Source organism: Heteronotia binoei, chromosome 21 (assembly GCF_032191835.1).
Source record: "Heteronotia binoei isolate CCM8104 ecotype False Entrance Well chromosome 21, APGP_CSIRO_Hbin_v1, whole genome shotgun sequence".
NCBI lineage: Eukaryota > Metazoa > Chordata > Lepidosauria > Squamata > Gekkonidae > Heteronotia > Heteronotia binoei.
The window spans coordinates 113113348-113131771 of NC_083243.1; the positions used below are offsets into that span (position 1 = coordinate 113113348).

At 42.8% G+C, this 18424-nt stretch overlaps 1 protein-coding gene across 2 annotated transcripts in view; it reads right to left on the bottom strand.

The window, feature by feature from the left end:
- TRIM44 (tripartite motif containing 44) overlaps positions 1–18424 on the bottom strand; it is a 162767-nt gene that overhangs the window by 121500 nt on the left and 22843 nt on the right. For both annotated transcript variants that reach the window (XM_060262552.1, XM_060262551.1), the window contains exon 3: positions 56–295. In XM_060262552.1, the coding sequence (XP_060118535.1) occupies positions 56–295 (240 nt within the window). The remainder of the gene's footprint in view (positions 1–55; positions 296–18424) is intronic.

Below are 18424 nucleotides of genomic sequence, written 5' to 3' on the forward strand. Positions count from 1 at the left end.
ATCGTAAAGCTTTACAGCCCTCTGCCATTAACTGCTTCATATGTTCTTTATTTACCTCAGGCTTGAGCAGGGCTAGCTCATTAAAGGTGTTCAGCTGTCTTGTGAGCTCTGCCATTTCTGTCATCAATTTTGCCATGCGGACATCAATTTCTGCCAGAACCTCTGTTGTGTGAGCAGTGGCCAAGGCTTCCTGAAGATCCACCAGATGGAGAGCTTTCTCTTCCTCTTCACAAACCAGGCGACGTACCTTTTCAAATTCATGCTGAATGCACAACTTCATGTCACCCTGAGTCACCTGAGGTAAGAAGAATGATAGACTGTTAGAGAATTTCTGACAATTCTACCAGAAAGGTATCTGGAAGAGGGGAAATGTTACTAAGAGACAAAATTCTGAAGAAAAAAACTTTATATAAACATAATGCTTTAGAGCAGGGGTGGCCAATGGTAGCTCTCCAGATGTTTTTTGCCAACAACTCCCATCAGCCCCAGCCAGCATGGCCAATGGCTGGGGCTGATGGGTTGTAGGCAAAAAACATCTAAAGAGCTACCGTTGGCCACCCCTGCTTTAGAGTGTTCAAAGAGTTTTACATGTGTTATTTTATCAGTTGCTACAAGAAAGGGCTTTGCCTACGACAAGCCAGTGACCTCACAGGAAAACAAAGATCTGGTTCACACTTCAAGCTCTCAGTAACTAGATTACAGTAAGAATAACCCCCTCCTAAGGGTTAAATTAAGTTTAAGGGATATGAAAAAGTATAGCAAGCAACACTTAAAAGCTGATGATAAAGCCAAAGCAGAAACACTTGGATCCTGCCTGACATCTCTCAGTGTGGAAAGATTTAAGACCTTGGAAACAAAACTTCTCACTCTCCTGCTGCAGTTCAAAATGCTTCCCCAACCAAGGATTGTTGGCAACAACCAAGAAGGGCTATCTAAACAGAGACAGGAAACAACTGACTGCACTTTGAGCTCCACATATCCTGTGCCCAGAATAGACATTTACCTTGCCCAAATGTAGCAGTCGGGCTTAGACTTAGTCAAAGTGACAAATCTGCTAAATAAACAGGACAAGGGTGTCTTGATGAGAACATTTCATAACTGGATACAGATCAATGCATAATCAAATGAATCTCATCTCAAATAAGTTTTAGAGTAAACCAAAACGCGACTCACTGTTACTGTGTAAAGGGTCTTGTACATCACTGGAATCATGTAAATAAAGTAATGACATACTGCAAAGACAGAATGAGTCTCAAACCAGAGAGCAGCAGCAAAACATTAATTATGCTGACTGCCAATGTTAGCACTTCTGTTGTAGAAGGTTCTGCTAATCCTGGAGAACATCCAACTTGTTCTAAACAACAGTTGCTAACTCGATGCATAAATTCACACTGCTTAAATAGGATGCCTTATTTAGAGCTTGCAGAGTAAGATTCAGCTTGTTCAATTTGGCTTTGTTAAATGTGCAAACCTTTTTGCCTTCCAGAACACACATAAAAGAAAAATCCGTATTGCCAAACGCTAAACCAAATGATTCAGATTATCATTACATTAGAGCTAGAATATCATGGTAGCAGCAGAAGGAGGAGTAGGAAGGAGTGGCAACAATAAAAACAAACAGTGCATGTGAACAGTCCACCCTCCCTGCCCCCCCCCCCAAGTATTTCTAAGGGTGACTACAGCTGTGGTAGTCTTTGCTTTGGGTCATGATTGGATAACTATTGAAACAACCTCCCCTCATACCAACTTTGCCCTCTTTTTTGAGGAATGAAGTGCTTCATAGTTCCCTCCCCTGCCCCCCACCTGGACATCCTTAGAGTCAATATAAATGTAATGAAATTGCCATGCATAAAGAACTTTTAATAAAACAAATAATGAAAATGTCAGTTGCTGCAGGGAAGAAAACCTTGCCTTTAAAAAAAACAAAAAAACAAAAAAAAACCCCCCACCCAAGTACATTTCAGCTTTTAGTTAGCCAAATATGTAACAACGAACTTTAGTAAACTGTTGAAGTACTGCTAAAATGAGCAGGGACAGTTTTGCTGAGAAACTGCTATTTTAATTAAACAAACAAACAAAGGTGATCTGAGCATTCCCATGCTTAGAAGATACAGTGGTGAGCGCTCAGCTGCTAAAGAAATAAATTGACAATAAAACTGATCATCAAAAAATGTCGTAGGCAGGACCCCTGTCATAGGCAGTTACATGATAGATTCTCATTATTATTCACTTATAATCTCAACAGTTATGTGAGCTTAAAGAAAGATGGAACTCGCCATGTGATATGTGCTTTAAAGTCTCAAGAAATGCAACATCCTCATAACCATCCAAATGAGGTTAGATTTACCAATTCAGCAGGATGAGGTGGAAAGCCCAGGCCTGGGAGCTCATGTTATTTCCTGAAAACAACATAAGACCTGACAAAGTCCAGCTGAGGGACTTTCCTTCCCTTCCTAGATCTCCTGAAAGAGAGGAGAAGACCAAGCAAGGATCTTCTGCCACATGCTCATGAAAACCTGTGGGTATTTCTGGTGTTCTACTGTTCTGTCTTTTAATAAACCACCTTCAGCACCTTAGCAGCAGGTGGTACATAAACGGTGATAAATTATGAAATGAAGCAATAGAATAATCATACTATTTCAGACCACAGTGAGGTGGAAGGTAACATTTCTAATGTTGCAGACAGAAACCTTGCAACAGCTCAACTAAAACTTCTCTTTGAGATATGCTAGTTTTTTTTGAGGTAGGGGACTGTGTTTGCTTGTTTTGTAACACAAGAGAGCATTTCAAACAATATCCCTACCTCCACCCACAATTTAAAATGTTGTAGTTCACTTCTCTTCAGGACTATAATCACATTCTGCTGCAAACATAGATGAAAACAGTACGAATAATTGCCCAATTCTTGTACTGTGCACTGATTGTTCAGAAAGGCCTTCTCTTCTCATGCTCAGAACACAAGAAGTATTTACAACAATAATTTCATACAGGGAATCCGTAGGATAACTGAGTATTTGTCCAGGAGAATGGAACATCCTCCAAAGAATGCTGCTTTCCAAGGGCTGTGACAAGGAGATTAAATATCTGTTTCCTCAACACCAGGCATGCCTGTCAGAAAACCAGCAGACTTCCTTTCACATGTGTTAGAAATGAAAGTGTTTCTACCACATTTGCCAAAAAAGCCTCTCCATTCTGTCTCTATGGCAGTATGATATCTGCAGCACAACATGTGAATACAAACTGGCAGTAACTTACTGATATAAGTGATGCTGAAAATCACAAGTGGGCATTATTCTGAATGCTTATTTTGAATGGCAAATCAGGGCAATCTAGCAATTTTTTTACATACCTCACTTTGAATTATAGAAGAGAGAATCTGAAACTGCAAGTACCAGTCAGAAGCATTTTTTAAAATACTGCCATTTTGAACGCCAGATTTTTCTGGCAAGGCTGCTGTCAACCAGGGAACATGACCAGCCACATTTTCTCTTCAATTAGCACTGCTAGAAGATGACAACAAGTAAAAATAAAATCTTGAGCTGAATTTCTACAGGAAATTGCTCGCAAGGCATTCTGACAAAAATAGTAAAAACTTGCACAGGTTAAGGGTACGAAGCAGTGCAAACAGAATGCTGAAACAGCTCACTTGGTCCAGAAGCATTCATCCTATTAGCCAGATATCCTGCCAAGTACAAAACCAGCCATCATTTCACCTTGTAAAGTATTGAAAAGGTAGGGCAATTCCAAGGACAGATTTAATCATAATAAAAAATCAAAGCAATAACATTTAAGCAGTTGTGTGAGTGCTGTAACAGTTCTGCAAATAATTAGTGTTTACCAACACATGTAAATCTACCACCTGTCCCTGTTGTTCTTCCCCATGGAAAGGTGTCTTTTTGTGACCCTACATCCTAAAGGCAGCAACATCATTGCAAATCCAAATTCTGCATCAAATTTGGCAAAGAGCAGCAACCCGTATCTGTGCCCAGGTAAATCCAGCTCCCTGGGAGGGAAGGCAGAATAACCCTTCTAGTCAGATCTCAGAAGCTAAGCGCAGTTGGTACTTGGGAGACCATCGAGAAAGGCTCTGCAGAGGAAGGCAATGGCAAACCACTCCTGCTTCTCATTGCCAGATGTGTCCCCTACCTTCCCCGTTGTGTCCCCTGTCCAGTTAGGGATTCCTTCCCTCCTACTTGAAATGTCTTTCTATTTATCCCACCACACCTTCCAATCTCTTTTGGGCAATTCCTCCCCTATCCCTTCTCTCCAGGTTGTTTTACTCTGGACTAGCCAGTGGGTAGAAATATAATTTGAGGAACTGGGCTTTGGGCCAGAAGTAATGCGAATGAACCCTAGGATTGTGGAAATGTGAATGGTTTTTATTGGATTATCATATTAAATTCTAGTGATACCACTGCAGTTTAACAGTTCAGTCTCCCTGTCTTGTACATTTGTCTTGATTCCTCTTTTCCAGTCCTGTGCCTTAGGAGAGTAATAAAGCTACCTGCTGGTTAAATACCTGTCTCCTTTCCATCTTTTCCCTCAGCAAGTATTTATCATTCCAAATAGGACCAATGTACACAACAGACAATTTTTTAAAAATCCCTTTTGTCCTGTGTTCTAGTTCTTTATGCATAGATTTGTGACAGGCCTAACATTAGAACTGATTTGGGAAACATCCCTTACCTACAGCTTGCCAAGGAAAAGGACAAACAAAACATTCAGATTCTACAAAGCCTGAAGTACTAACTTCTAAATGAAGCCTGCTTGCTCTGAAAGCCTAAATCACAGTGATATAAGAATATGAATCCGTTTTGGGAATGCAATTTGCCACCTATCTGTACAGGATGACTATGTTTTTGCTACTCAGTTGGGACTTGAAATGTTTATCTCCCTGCTCCCCCTCCCCCGAGTTTCTAAATCAGGGAAAACAACTTCCAGTGCTTCTTTTGTTCTAAAGATCCATGAACTCTTTTAAAACAAAAAAAGGGAACAGAGAAACATGGGCAACATCCCCACAAAGTTGTGACTTATTCCCAGCTTCCAAACAGCTCCAGTTGGTGATTCATGTTTGAGGCTGGCAACAAAGAGGACATATTTATTGTGGAACACAGCAGGTGCCTGGTAGTGAGTGGGAAAGTGGATGGGAGATATGCTTTGTGTGAGAAGAAACTGACCACTCCTGGAATAAATTATTTCTAAGGTTGATTTGTGTTTCTTGTTTTGAGGACAGAATCTGGATTTCTTTAGTGTAAGGACATAAAGCTATGAATACATGCCATTGTCACTCACTGGACAAACATTCACTCAACATTCTGTGCAACAGACAGGGACAAATAGCAAGGGGACAAGTCGCTAAACCCATCTCTTAAAATACAGTCAACCCCTGCTCCAATTAAAACTAGATTCTGTACTCATGAATCAAGCCAATTCAAAGAATTTCTGATTAGTCATTCTCCAGCCTCCTGGCCCGTCTGTTTATAAAGCAATTTTGTTCCATTAGGAATGATGCTTCTGACAACTGCTCAGCAGCTCATTAGTGTGCTGTGCTTTTGCCACTTGATGGTACTCATCAGCAGTGTCAGGCTAAGTTGCCAAGATATAGATGTGGTTAATGTACAACAACAGATTCATCAAAAGGATAAAAATAAAAGGTGTCATATCTGGGTAGTCAGTCAATATATCTAGAATGTGTCCATTTGCTATGAAGGGTAGAATGGCTGTACTTCAAATAACTCTGCCCCCCAAAGTCTCAACGAGATCATTTTCTTCAATAAATATGCTCCTGCCATGCATGAGAAAGTTCTCCAGGTAACACTTAAACTATGTTATAAGACTATCTATCGCTGATACAAAAGCATCCAAGAACTATATTGCTCCATCAATAGCATATTTTTGGCACATCTTCTACAAATAAGTCCCATAAGTCAGTCAGAAAGTGACATTTTCACTGCAGGAAGAATCACAGAGGCAGTGGGTGTTTGAAAGTGACATAAAGAGTTGAAAGGCCCTTTTGTAGTAGATGTTATTTTTGTATGCTGATGTACAACAGGCTGCTATGCGTGAAAGGAAATTTCTCTCTTTTTCCTAACCCCTCCAAAACTATACCCACACATTGCAGATGGAAAAACTTGGCTTCCACTCCCAATGCTGTTTTTTAAAATAAATACATAAAGATCTATAAGACAGGTTCTCAGCCCCTCTCAAAAAAAGATTCAAACTACACTGTTTGGAAGTTGTGGTGTGCACACCACTATTTTCTTTTAATATTTTCCAACTATACCAGTTCAATGTATAGCAGGTGCAATGCTCAAGGACAATAAACCCTATTTGAATCTCCAAGCTATTAAGCCTATCTGGATTACTCATAGGGAACCATCCCTTCAGGGACTTCAACATAAGCCTACCACAATGAAAGGAGCTCTACCAGAGCACAGCAGTAATGCTACTCACATTTATTGCTACAAAGGTGTATACCAGGGGTGGCCAAACTGTGGTTTGGAAACCACATGCAGCTCTTTCACACATACTGCACAGCTCCCAGAGGTCAAGATGGAACTTAATGCAGGCTTACTGTAAAGTAAGCATGCTTAGCATTGGGACTAGGGATGTGCAAAAAAAAAAAATTCGGATTAACACGGATTCGGAAGTATACGGGGGAGAAAAATTCGGAATCCCCATATACTCCTGAATACCGCATTTGGAATAGCCGCATATACGGTAGATGCACGGCTATTACCGAATATACGGCCCTATTATACCCTATGGGCCATTGAAATCAATGGCAAATAGGGTATATTTGAAGCCGCATGGAGGGGAGGGGGTTTGAGATAGAGCCCCCAAATTTGCAGGGGACCTGCAGGGGACTCTCCCCTCCAAGCCCCCCAAGTCCCAAAAAGATTGGGCCAGGGGATCCCATTCCAGGGGCACCCAAAGAGGGTGCCCCTATTCCATCATTATACCCTATGGGCCATTGAAATCAATGGCAACATAGGGCATAATTAGAGGCTACTGGGGGGCAGGGGGGTTGAGGGAGAGCCCCCAAATTTGCAGGGGACCTGCAGGGGACTCTCCCCTCCAACCCCCCCAAGTCCCAAAATGATTGGGCCAGGGGGTCCCTGTCTTTGGGCTCCCCAAAAGGCCCATTGCTAACAATGATGGGGAAAGCCCAATTAGCCACTTCCTCACTGTAATTGTGGCTCTGGGGGAGCAGGGGGTTTTGAGGAGAGCCCCCCAAACTGCTGTGCAGCTTCAGGGCACTGTCCCACACAAAACCCACAAGGCCAAAAAAAATTGGACCAGGGGGTCCAATTCCTTGGGCACCCAAAGCCAAACCTAACCACATCAGAGAATCTCTATAGGACCCAAATGCACTACATCCCTCTATCTACTCTATGAACCCTGCAGGGCAGGCCTGGAAGCAATATAAAACCCAGTTGCAACGTCACTGCCACACAAAACACAATCTGCTCAAGGTCTGCTCTGCAGACCTGGCTGCAGCAAACCCAGATGCCAGCTCTCCAGCCCTGCCCCAAACAACACGGGGAGAGCTGGCCAACCACAACAAGCCTGCTGGTTCTGGGTCTCTCACCCAGGTGCCAGCTTCCCTGCCACAGAACACACAATCTACAGATGCCAGCTCTCCAGCCCTGCCCCAAACAACACGGGGAGACCTGGCCAACCACAACAAACCTGCTGGTTCTGGGTCTCTCACCCAGGTGCCAGCTTCCCTGCCACAGAACACACAATCTACTCTATAAAAACAAGAAAGTGACCCAGCCCACACACACCCTCACCAACCCCCACACCAACCAGAGGCAATTTAAAAAAACCAAAACAAAACCAGCAGAATCACAAAAGGCCAAGTGTTAAAAAAGTGGCCTTTTCACCAACAAGAAAGCTCAGGCCAAATAAGTCAACAACACCCCCCCCCCTTAAAACCAGACCAGGAAAAGGGGGACAAAAGTGGCCTTTTAAACAATGGAAATTAGGCCAAACAGCACCCCCCCAAGAACCCAAAGAATAGAGTAACAGCAGCAACAAATCAAACACTGAATACTTTTAAAACAGTAAAAAAATAACTTTTAACGATACAGGAACTTTGCAAACCCCTACCCAAAGAAACACTTCACCCTAACCCCAAGAGATCCAAGCCACCCAAATCAGGAGAAGTAAAAGGACACTGCACTTTTAAAAGTCCTCTCACTAAATTAAGATATGGGCAAACTGGCAAAAAACCCCCACCCCAGGCCCCCTCCCCAAGCAGAAACCCCCAAATAAGCTACCCCACCACCACCCAAATCTGAATAAGTAAAGGGACTCTAAGTCTTAAAAAAAAGTCCTTTTACCAACAATAAATAAAAACAAGAACCCCAAGAGTGTCTTACCTTGTCTTCTCTAGTCCAGGGGTAAGGCTGAGTGAGAGAGCTGCAGGCAGCAGAAGCCAGGAAGGAAGACTCCTTAAAAAGCCCTTCAAAGCATGCATTTGCAATGCATTTTGCAAATGCATGCTTTGGATTGGCTGCTGGGGCTCCTCTTCCCCCCCCCTCCCTGATCCCAGGGAGAGGCGGGAAGAGGCCACTAAAGGTGCGAAATTAGGCAAGCAGCTCCTTTGAAGCTGCAGAAGCTAATTTGCCGCCTTTAGAATTGACAGCCGCATACTTACGAATACCTATTCGTAAGTATGCGGCAAGCCTTATTCGGCTCCCGTATAATGGGCGCCTATGGGAATCGGCTTCAGCCTATTCCGTATGGAGCCGAATCAGTGCTGATTCGGCTGGAAATACGGTTCGGCCGAACCGAATGCACATCCCTAATTGGGACCTCAGTCAGCCTCTGAGCGCTGACCCATAGATAGGCAACTATTTCCACTGCGTTTGAAATAGGAACGAGGAGGAAATAGGCAGACTTACAAGCTCCACCATAGAGGTCCCCTGGAGATCGAGAGCAGAGAAAGAGAGTGCAAGAGCTGAGGGAACAGCTGGAAGGAGGGATGGAATTAAAGAGGATGGTGCAGGGATTCCCCTTAGTTTCATAGCTCTTGTAGTATCTGTATTTACTAATCTTGGTGTCACGGCAAAGAGATAAAGAATGATGCAAACAGTGGTCAGTGATTTATATGGTACAAGTGTATTTCCCTTCTCCCACTGGTGCCAAAAAATAATTTCCTAACCTTTCCCTGTGCTGTCTTATGGGGACTTTTATTCCCAGTTTTTGTTCTTTAAAATTTTTCCCTTTATCATGGTCATGCTGTAAAGTGCATACGTGTGTATTTTATCTTTCTGTGCAAAGATGATTTGTGTGCACTATTTGTTAAGAAGAAGATATTGGATTTTTATCCTACCCTCCACTCCGAAGAGTCTCAGAGTGGCTCACAATCTCTTTTACCTTCCTCCCCCACAACAGACACCCTGTGAGGTGGGTGGGGCTGGAGAGGGCTCTCACAACAGCTGCCCTTTCAAGGACATCCTCTGCCAGAGCTATGGCTGACCCGAGGCCATGCTAGCTGGTGCAAGTGGAGGAGTGGGGAATCAAACCCGGTTCTCCCAGAAAAGAATCTGCACACTCAACCACTACACCAAACTGGCTCTCCAGTTTAATGTCTTGTAGCTCTCAAACAACCGATATTTATTCTATGTGGCTCTTATATTAAGCAAGTTTAGCCACCCCAAGGTCATACAGATTTTTTCAGTGGATTGTGACAAGAATCACTATTACACTTTTATACCCTACTCAGGCTAGGATATATGTTTAGCCCCTCCTCCATTTTATTCTCACAACAATCTTGTGAGGTAAATTAAGCTAAAGTCACCCTTGCCTAAACAGGGATTTCTTGGCTTACTGGGATTTGAACTTCAGTCTCCCAGTCCTAAACCTGACATTGTAGCCCAGGGGTGGCGAACGTCCATCCCGAGAGCCGTTTACGACCCTCAAAATCACTTGGTCTGGCCCTCGGGGATTGTTGGGCTGAGCCAAGCCATGTAGTGGCCTTCTTGGGGCCCAGCAGAATGGTGAGGATCATGGGACCCAGCCACACTGCACAGTGGCCTCCTCGGGGCCTGGCTGGCCAGCCAGAATCACTGCGGGGCCTGGAAAAGTCGCTGTCATAGTTCAGGTAAGTTTCCCTCTCATTTCTTTATTTCCATTTCTTTCTATTTCTTCCCCCCATTTCTTTGTTTCCCTTAATTCCCCTTTCTTCCTCCCTTTCTTCCCCCGTTTCTTTATTTTCCTTTATTACTCTTTCTTTCCTCCATTTCATTTCCCTTTCTTCACCCATTCTCTCTCTCTGGAGCCTGAGTGGTGGGCATTGTGAAGGACTGCTACTGGGGTACGTGGGTGCCTTTAAAGGTCTGCTGAGAGCAGCTGCACAGGCGGCATGGGGGGTGGGAGCCAGCTACCACTAGTTCAATTTGCACTTGATTATCCCAGATGGTGGGTGTGCCCTGATATTCTAATATTAGGGGATGTGGTCTAATGTGCTAATGTTCCTGCTGGGCTTTTTCTACAAAAAAAAAGACCTGGGCCTAGGGCGCTGGATTGGAGCGGAGTGTGTGCCAATTTAGGCTCTCCACACATGACTTCAAATAGAAAAACAATTATTTACATTAATTTTGCCAGCATGAATCATTCTCCCTCGGCAGAGCACTGTTTTTTAAGTTGATCATTTTATATGGCCAGCGAATGATGTTATAAATATCCAATTGGCCCTTGACAGAAAAAAGGTTCCCCACCCGTTGTAGCCAGTATCCCTTGATGGCTTTATAGTACCGATGCTAATGGCAGATATAGTAATACACTCAAGCTTTGTGTCCATTTAAATGTTTAAGTCAATTACCTGTTAGCAGTGCAATCCTAAAGAGTCACATCCTTCTAAGACCACTACTTTAGAATTTTATTTAGGATTTCACCACAAATGCATTATGTTAAATTTTTACATACCCAGTACAACATGTGAACAAAATAATGCTCTATTTAACTTCTATCATTAAATAATCTTCTTTCATATAGTGTTCAAATAAGATCTGGCAGTTTATATAGCTTGGGGGACTGGCTCTTCTTGAGCAAAGCCCATGTGTAACACAGCTGTTGAGGAGCCTGGATTCAGAATGGTCATCCCCTGCAGCAAATGTCACTGTTATAAAGCAAATGGGGATGCATCCTTCTGTCTGCATATAGATCCTGTAATGCACAAATGTGTGTGAGAACAATATCAAGAAATGTAGGGTTCATGGACCTGTGTGGAACACCTGCCAACATGACTGTGTGTTTTCCCAGCACTTTAGGGAGAATTAAGGAACCAGGTAAGTGGATATTTATCCAAAGTATGAACTTCTATTCCTTAGACTTTCAGACATGTTATACTGATGTCCAGTCAACATTTCTACTTGTCCTTACAGGGTCAAAACTGAGATGCCACCCCACAACAGACTGAAGGTAAATTGGGAGTGGGGGGAGAGCACCTGTCAAATTTATCTTGGAAATCTGAGGATTTGTGGAGAACATACTTCTCCAATCACAGGAAAGATCCTATGCCAATATTGGTGTAGCTGTTTTCTCTGGTGTCTGCTCCACTATGGATCAAGCAAGAGTGTGTGCACATGGAGAACAACAGTGAAGGAAAAATTGTAAATAAACTGAATGACATGCCAGGCCCTTTGCAGCAGGGATCTACAATCTCTATTGCTTTTTCTTTCACTGAATACACTTGAGTGCTCACTCTCACACCAACACAGTGGCAGGTAGATCAGTGAATTATTTCAGAGTAAAAATAATGAGTTTCTCTATTAGACCATTCCAAGTATCCCCCCACACCTCAATTCAAGGCATTTTCAAGGTTAAGACACTTTCTCCAATGCAAATAGGGCACTTCAGCATGTAGAAGTGTGGAGGGGGAGGGGACAACTAGAAGAAAAAGGTTCTGTCATAAGCAGCTCTCACAGTTACTTTATCTCTATTATCATAGTAAAGTCCTACAAGTAGGTACCAAGGGCTTTTAAAATTAAATGTCAAATACAATCCAGCGGTGGAAACACAGAGTAGAGCTGCCTAAGGGGAAAAGAGCCTGACAGCCTTGCTCTGCTTGTCAAAAGTGGCATTTGCCTCCTAATTATCTGTTTGCACAAATGAATCACTGTTTGGCAGAATATGTTACCAAGGACTTGAAATAGCACAGAGGATAAGAAAAAGAAAAATCTTCAGCAATTTTTGGATGGTTTTTAAAGCTCATTGCCTTTGGTAAGAATAATGATAACCATTTCTTTCTTATAAAATTGTAATTCTACAAGGTGACTCAGCTGTTACTTCACCATGTTTGTTAAAATACGACAAACATCCTGTATGAAGATGACAAAAGCTGACCCACCTAACTTTTAAATAAACTCTAGACCAACAAGCTAGTTTTATCTGCTTTAATTCAAGGGAATCATTTTACATACACATCCATATGTTTCTAAGTGCGCACCTATGCATGGATTTTAAAAATCCCCAAAGTTAGATATCTGATTCTTGACCCCTCCATTCCATGCAATTTATGCTAGAAACATCAGTTCACGAAGTGATTATCAAACTGAGCATTTCTGCTTCCCCATCATATTTAATAACATAGAAAATATTCCATGAATCCTGTGTAGAAGTTATAATACATAATATATACACTTCAATTTGTGTGCACCCAATAAATTTTGGTTGGTTGTCATGTTCAGTTGTACTTGCATTTGTCATGGTAACCTCATATTGCTTGCAACAGCCTACTAATGTCCCCCCACACTTGGGTTTGCTTTTTGTGAGGCAATGTTTTATCATATGTAATCACCTCCCAGCACCCCAAACAGCCTGGCTTAGCCCAAGTTCTTCAGAGGTTGGAAGTTAAGCTGGGTCAGCTGTAGCCAGTACTTGAAACCTCTAAGACAGACTGGGCAAACTACCTCTGCTCCTCTCTTCCCCAGAGCACCCTAGGGATGGTCATAATGAGTCCGTTGTGACTCCACAGGACAACAAATCCTTCTTCAGATCACTTTCCCTTGGTTAACTGAAAATAAGGAGTATACAAGGAAATACTAGGTTATACACTCACAGAGGAGAACAGTGCACAATAGTTTGGGTGCCCAAAGAGTGTGACATATGTTGTTATACCCATTCTGAAGTTGCCACATAAATCAAAGAAAATGTGTTTAAATTTTAGTCTCAATAAACATAAAAGGTTATTGGGCTTTTTGTTTCATTTAATGAAAACTGAGTTAAAGACTTTCCTGATTAAAGATTTAAATGCTTTGGCTTTCCTGAGCAGTAGTAGATATTTTGTAATAAACTGATGACAAATAGCAAGAAACAGCAAGATATGAGTCTAGCAGCACCTTAGAGACTAACAAGATTTTGGAAGTATAAACTTTGATGGTTAAAAATCCCTCATCAGGCATATGATAAATGGAGCTTCGGCCCTTGAAAACTTACATCCTGAAAATCTTGTTGGTCTCTAAGGTGCTGCTGTACTTGATTTGAGCTCTCCTGAAGCCACAACAGGAAGAATCCTGTAACCTCTGGCCAGGAACTTCAGTAGAGTCCCACAGCACAGGAAATTTTTAGTACTAAGGCAGCATCAAGGAAAAGCAACAGCAGCTGGATAGAGAACACTTACCAGTCTACAGTCAGGGCCAGTGCCAGGTTTTTGGGGACCCCCTTCTGGCTCCCTGGGCTTCCAGGTCCCTCACCAGGGTGGTGACCCGAAGGACATGATCCTGAGAGCTCCTCTGCAGGGAGAGAGGCACTGTGGGGCTCCAAAAATGCAGGGGCACTGCAGATGCTGTTGCTTTGGGATGGAGACTCTTCTTCGCAGGCAGGGCTGTCCCAGCTCAGCCGCCCCCCTGGGCCAGGCCCCATCAATCTCCCAGCTCACCTCACCAGGCTACTGCTATGTTGCCCTTCAGATACTTGTGCAGAAGGCAGCCAGGCCAAGGGTGATGAGGGTCTGGCTGCTCGCCTCCCAGCTAACCCCCCGCCTGCCCTCTGGGACAGAGATTCACCACAGTAGGAGGAGACACTCCATCAAAAGAGGAGGAACCCTTCCCACTCCAGCAGCAGACACACACCTTATCTGGCCAGCGAAGCCAAAGGCGTGCTGCTGCCCTATGTACAGGAGGTCTGGCATGGCAGAGTAGGGGAGCTCTACAGCTGCTGGGTCAGGAAGCAGCAGGGGGACTGAGGACAGTTCCTCCACCACCCAGTTTGCACACTCTGGCTGGCAGTGCTCTATGAAGGGAGGGAAGGAGACTTGCCCCAATGGCAATCCCATCCCTGCTGCTGCAAGTCACATAGGGTGCTCAATTCAAAACTCCTGAGGGCTGCTGCCCTACGCAATGGCCCAAGGTCACCTAGCACGCATGCTGGCGCTGTCTACAGTATCATCTTTATTGTCTGGCTGACCATTTTACACAGATATTCTGTTGAACATGCTACGGTGCACACAATCAAATATGTATACAGTCAATACGTATAGAATAAGCTTCTCATAATAGGAATGAATTTATCCAAGCTTCAGTCTAGGTGTACATTTAATGCAATGAGCACATGTACAGAAATTCTTGCCTCAGAAAGAGCTCACGGTAATTAACATAATGTTTAATGCACTGTGTTGGATTCAGACTAAATTTTCTTCTGATGGAAGGAGTACCGTAATTTCAAACAATTCCCTCTACCTGTTGCAGACTCCTGATGAGCCTCATGCTGTTCCTGAAGGTCCCCTGTTTCCCAACAGTAGCTTTCTAGGGAGATCAGTGGGCTGTTCTGATGGCAGAACTACCTTGCAGGAAAGGACAATTTAGCTGGGATCCAACCCATTGTCATTGTATCACAAATTTCTATGTTCCTGTTCATTAGCTATGTTCCTGTTCATTAGCAAATTTCTATGTTCATTAGCTACCAGTCATAAGAGAGGGAAACTTATAACACTGACATCATGCCATGTGTTTTTAATGACCTGCAGTGCAATCCTAAACTATGTTACACCCTTCTATGCCCATATAATCACTATAACAGAGATACATATGCAGCCAGAGCAGCAAAGTCTAGCTATCTCATTTAGCTCCCAGGCTTCATGAGAAATCCAGCATGTTTCTACAAGCACTTCTTTGAATAGAGCTCACTGCCAGTACTTGAGCCTTAGAAGTAAAGGTGATATTGGAGGACTGAGCACTGAGACATAAGCAATGGGGAAGATTCTGTATTCCTCACCTTCACATCCCTTTTGCTCACTGGATCTCCAACCCCACTGTACTGAGGCCGATCCAGTTTAAACAAACATCTGACACAGCTGGTCAAACTAAGGGTCAAAAATATGGCTATGTTAAAAAAACATACTTTCTAACGATGCTCTAGTACAGAAACACAGTTTTGTTTTAAACAGAGGGATTCGGGGGGTGGGGGGAGACTGATTTTAAATTTAGGCAGAAATCCCTACTTTTTATATTTCTATTCAATATTAATATACTGACAATACATAATATATTGAGCAGAGCTGTGGGGTAGGATATGGGAGCCTAGATATATAAAGCTTAAAGAAATGTTGAAGCTTGATGAGGAAGTGGAGGTGGTTGGGGGGGAGGGGACAGAAACGTGGGCAAAACTGAAATATACATAATACTTACAATGGGATTCTAAACAGAGTTACATTTCCAGGAAGTCAATGGGCTTTGAAAGGTATCACCCTGCTACGAATTGTATTGATAGTTAACTTTTCCAGTTATATGATTTCTGGACATTATGAAGCCAGGAAAAGGTTTTGGTGGAAAGGCTAAGCACATTCATCACTTGTTTCGCATTGTCCCATCCTGATGCTGCTTTTTCAGGGAGAGAAAGAGTCATCTGGGGTAAGTTACACTTGTTTCAGGACCAAGTTAGACCGTCCATGCACCAACCAATAACAACATATGTAAACAACATTTTTACTGTACTACTTTTCACTCAAGCATCCTAGAACTTTAATTTAAAGAATTAAAAGTCTATTTCAAAGATGCTACCTATCAAGGGGGAGGCATTTCAGATGCAGCAGCTGCTGGAATGCATCCAAGACCAATATCGAGAAAGGCAGCTAGATTTTTAGTAGACAAAACCATAAATCTTCACCCACCCTTTGTGGAACCATAATGCTAAAAATAACTATAGTGCCTGTGGGACTTCAGCATTTGGATTAATCAAGTCTTGCGGTGCTAGCAGGAAAATTGCTACAGGAACAATGCACTGGAGGATTTTCAGGGCCAGACAATTCAAGTCAAGGATACAGCAGCATTCAGAGAACAAAACAGCTTGCTTCTGGCTTAAGCAACTATTCTGGGATGATTAAAATCAGCACAAAGGGGCACAATTTCATCATATATTAATTATAAGAAGCACTCAAATATATAACGGAATAAAACCAAAGTTGACAATTTGGCTAGATCTAAATATTTTTGAGTTCCTGGTGCTAAAATCTCAAGTAATACAAATTAGGTTGGATGTAAATAACCTTTGGATATTCAGAGCTCTGAGCAAACCACAGCTATTTATGTCACAGAAGGCTTAAACATAGCTGGACATAGGAATATAGAAGGTCTGCTGCAAGCCTCAGCTTGCTCCAGGACTGTTTTAACATCCCAGTCTATTCCTGCTTGGTAAGACCAAATGACAAGATCAGTCCAGGAAGGAGCTGTTATAAGCAAGACTTTGTTGTAGAAAAAAAACAGCAGGAACTCATTTGCTTATTAGGCCAAGCCCCCGACACCAAGTCAACTGAAACTGCATTCCTGTGCATTCCCACTCAAAAAAAGCCCTGGTTATAAGTGAGTTAGCCAAGAAACTTATGTAAAGGCTTTATTCCTATTGAGCAACTAGCCTGGAGGGGTTCTGGAACCCACTTTTCTCCTTTGTGGGTCCCCAGGGATCATTTTGTAGAAAAATAGGCGGTGGAGTTCATCCAGGGATTGTTATGCAACTGTACCTACTATTCAATGGACAAGGTGGGAAGGAGGAAGTGGAACTCTCAGAAAGGTTCAGGAGCTGTGCTCCTGTAAGCGTCCACTGAATAAGAGGCCTGTGGGTACCCATCACATTGTTCTTTCCTCCTCCACATTATCCTCACAAAAACAATTTGCATAGTCGGTTAGGCTGAGATTGTGATGGACAGAAGGTCACTGAGAAATTTTCCCTGGAGAACGGAGGGATCTGGACTTTGTTTTCCCAGGTCCTAGTCACTAATCAACTCTGTTCCTCAGCTTTCCAGTTGCAACCATGAATGCCATATTATGCAGTGCTGTATCCTGGCTATAAATTGTGCCTTGTATTTCAACTACGCCATACACTCCTGAGAAGAATGTTCTATTCTACTCCAATATGTCTTGGTGAAGAGATACCTCAGCAACATTGTGTTACAAGGCAACAGAGAAAGGCATTAAATGAATAAATTCTATTACATATAAATGAAAGTAGCCTGACCTTTTTTTTCTGGTAGCAGGCAGAATGGATATATCCATCAAACCTGGTCAAAACTGCTTCAGAGCATATTCACTAGTTCAGCATCCAAGAGCAGGCTGGGTCCATAACAATTCCACCCATTAGAAATGATGGCTAAATCCCTTCTTCCTCATCTTTCACTAGCAGACTCTCGTGATCTCCAACATGGCACTGGTATTGCAGGTCTGCCAACTGAAGAGCAGCAATTTTGCCCAACTACCTGTGCTATGTGGCATTTCTTCTAAGAGGTTCTCTTAACTTCCCATATTGCCTGTTTATTTATCACTAGGGAACTGCTAGAAGGGGAAGCACTGGCCTCCATGAGATGTTCATAAGATGCAATCTAATATGACCACCTGAAATGGGATTTTCTTTGGGAAAACTTTTGACAGTCTTAACACATTTTTGCACTGGATTTAATTAATTTATTGAAATACTGTAACCAGACTAATATTGAATAATTACTAAGAATGGCCAGTGGACATCTTGTGGGTGTTTCCCATGCCTCATTTAAGGAGGCAAGATTAATTTTAGCTTCCTGTTTCCTGTGATGGGAGTAACCCTTGAACTCAGTTCAGGTACTCTGAAAAACAGTCATAAACATTGGTCTAACTTGTAGGGGGGGGGGAACTTGATTAACAGGGGAGAACCAGAATAGTATCAACAGGTCAAAAAACAAACAAGAAAAAACAGTAAGGACAGCATTTGTTCAACATATATTAGTGTACGTGTAACAAGAATTAGTCTGATAGCAAAGGAAGGGGCAAGATGTTCTCCTGTCCTGAGGAGAAGGACCCTTCACAGTAAGTGTCCAATGGTCATTCTCCCTCTGAGGTGGTGGACATCTTGTGGGACCTCCCAGAGCAGTGTCCCTAATTCTCAGGTGGGTGATAATCAGTGCCTTCTAGAATGGAATCAAGAATTCTGCTTTCAAAGGCTGCATCAG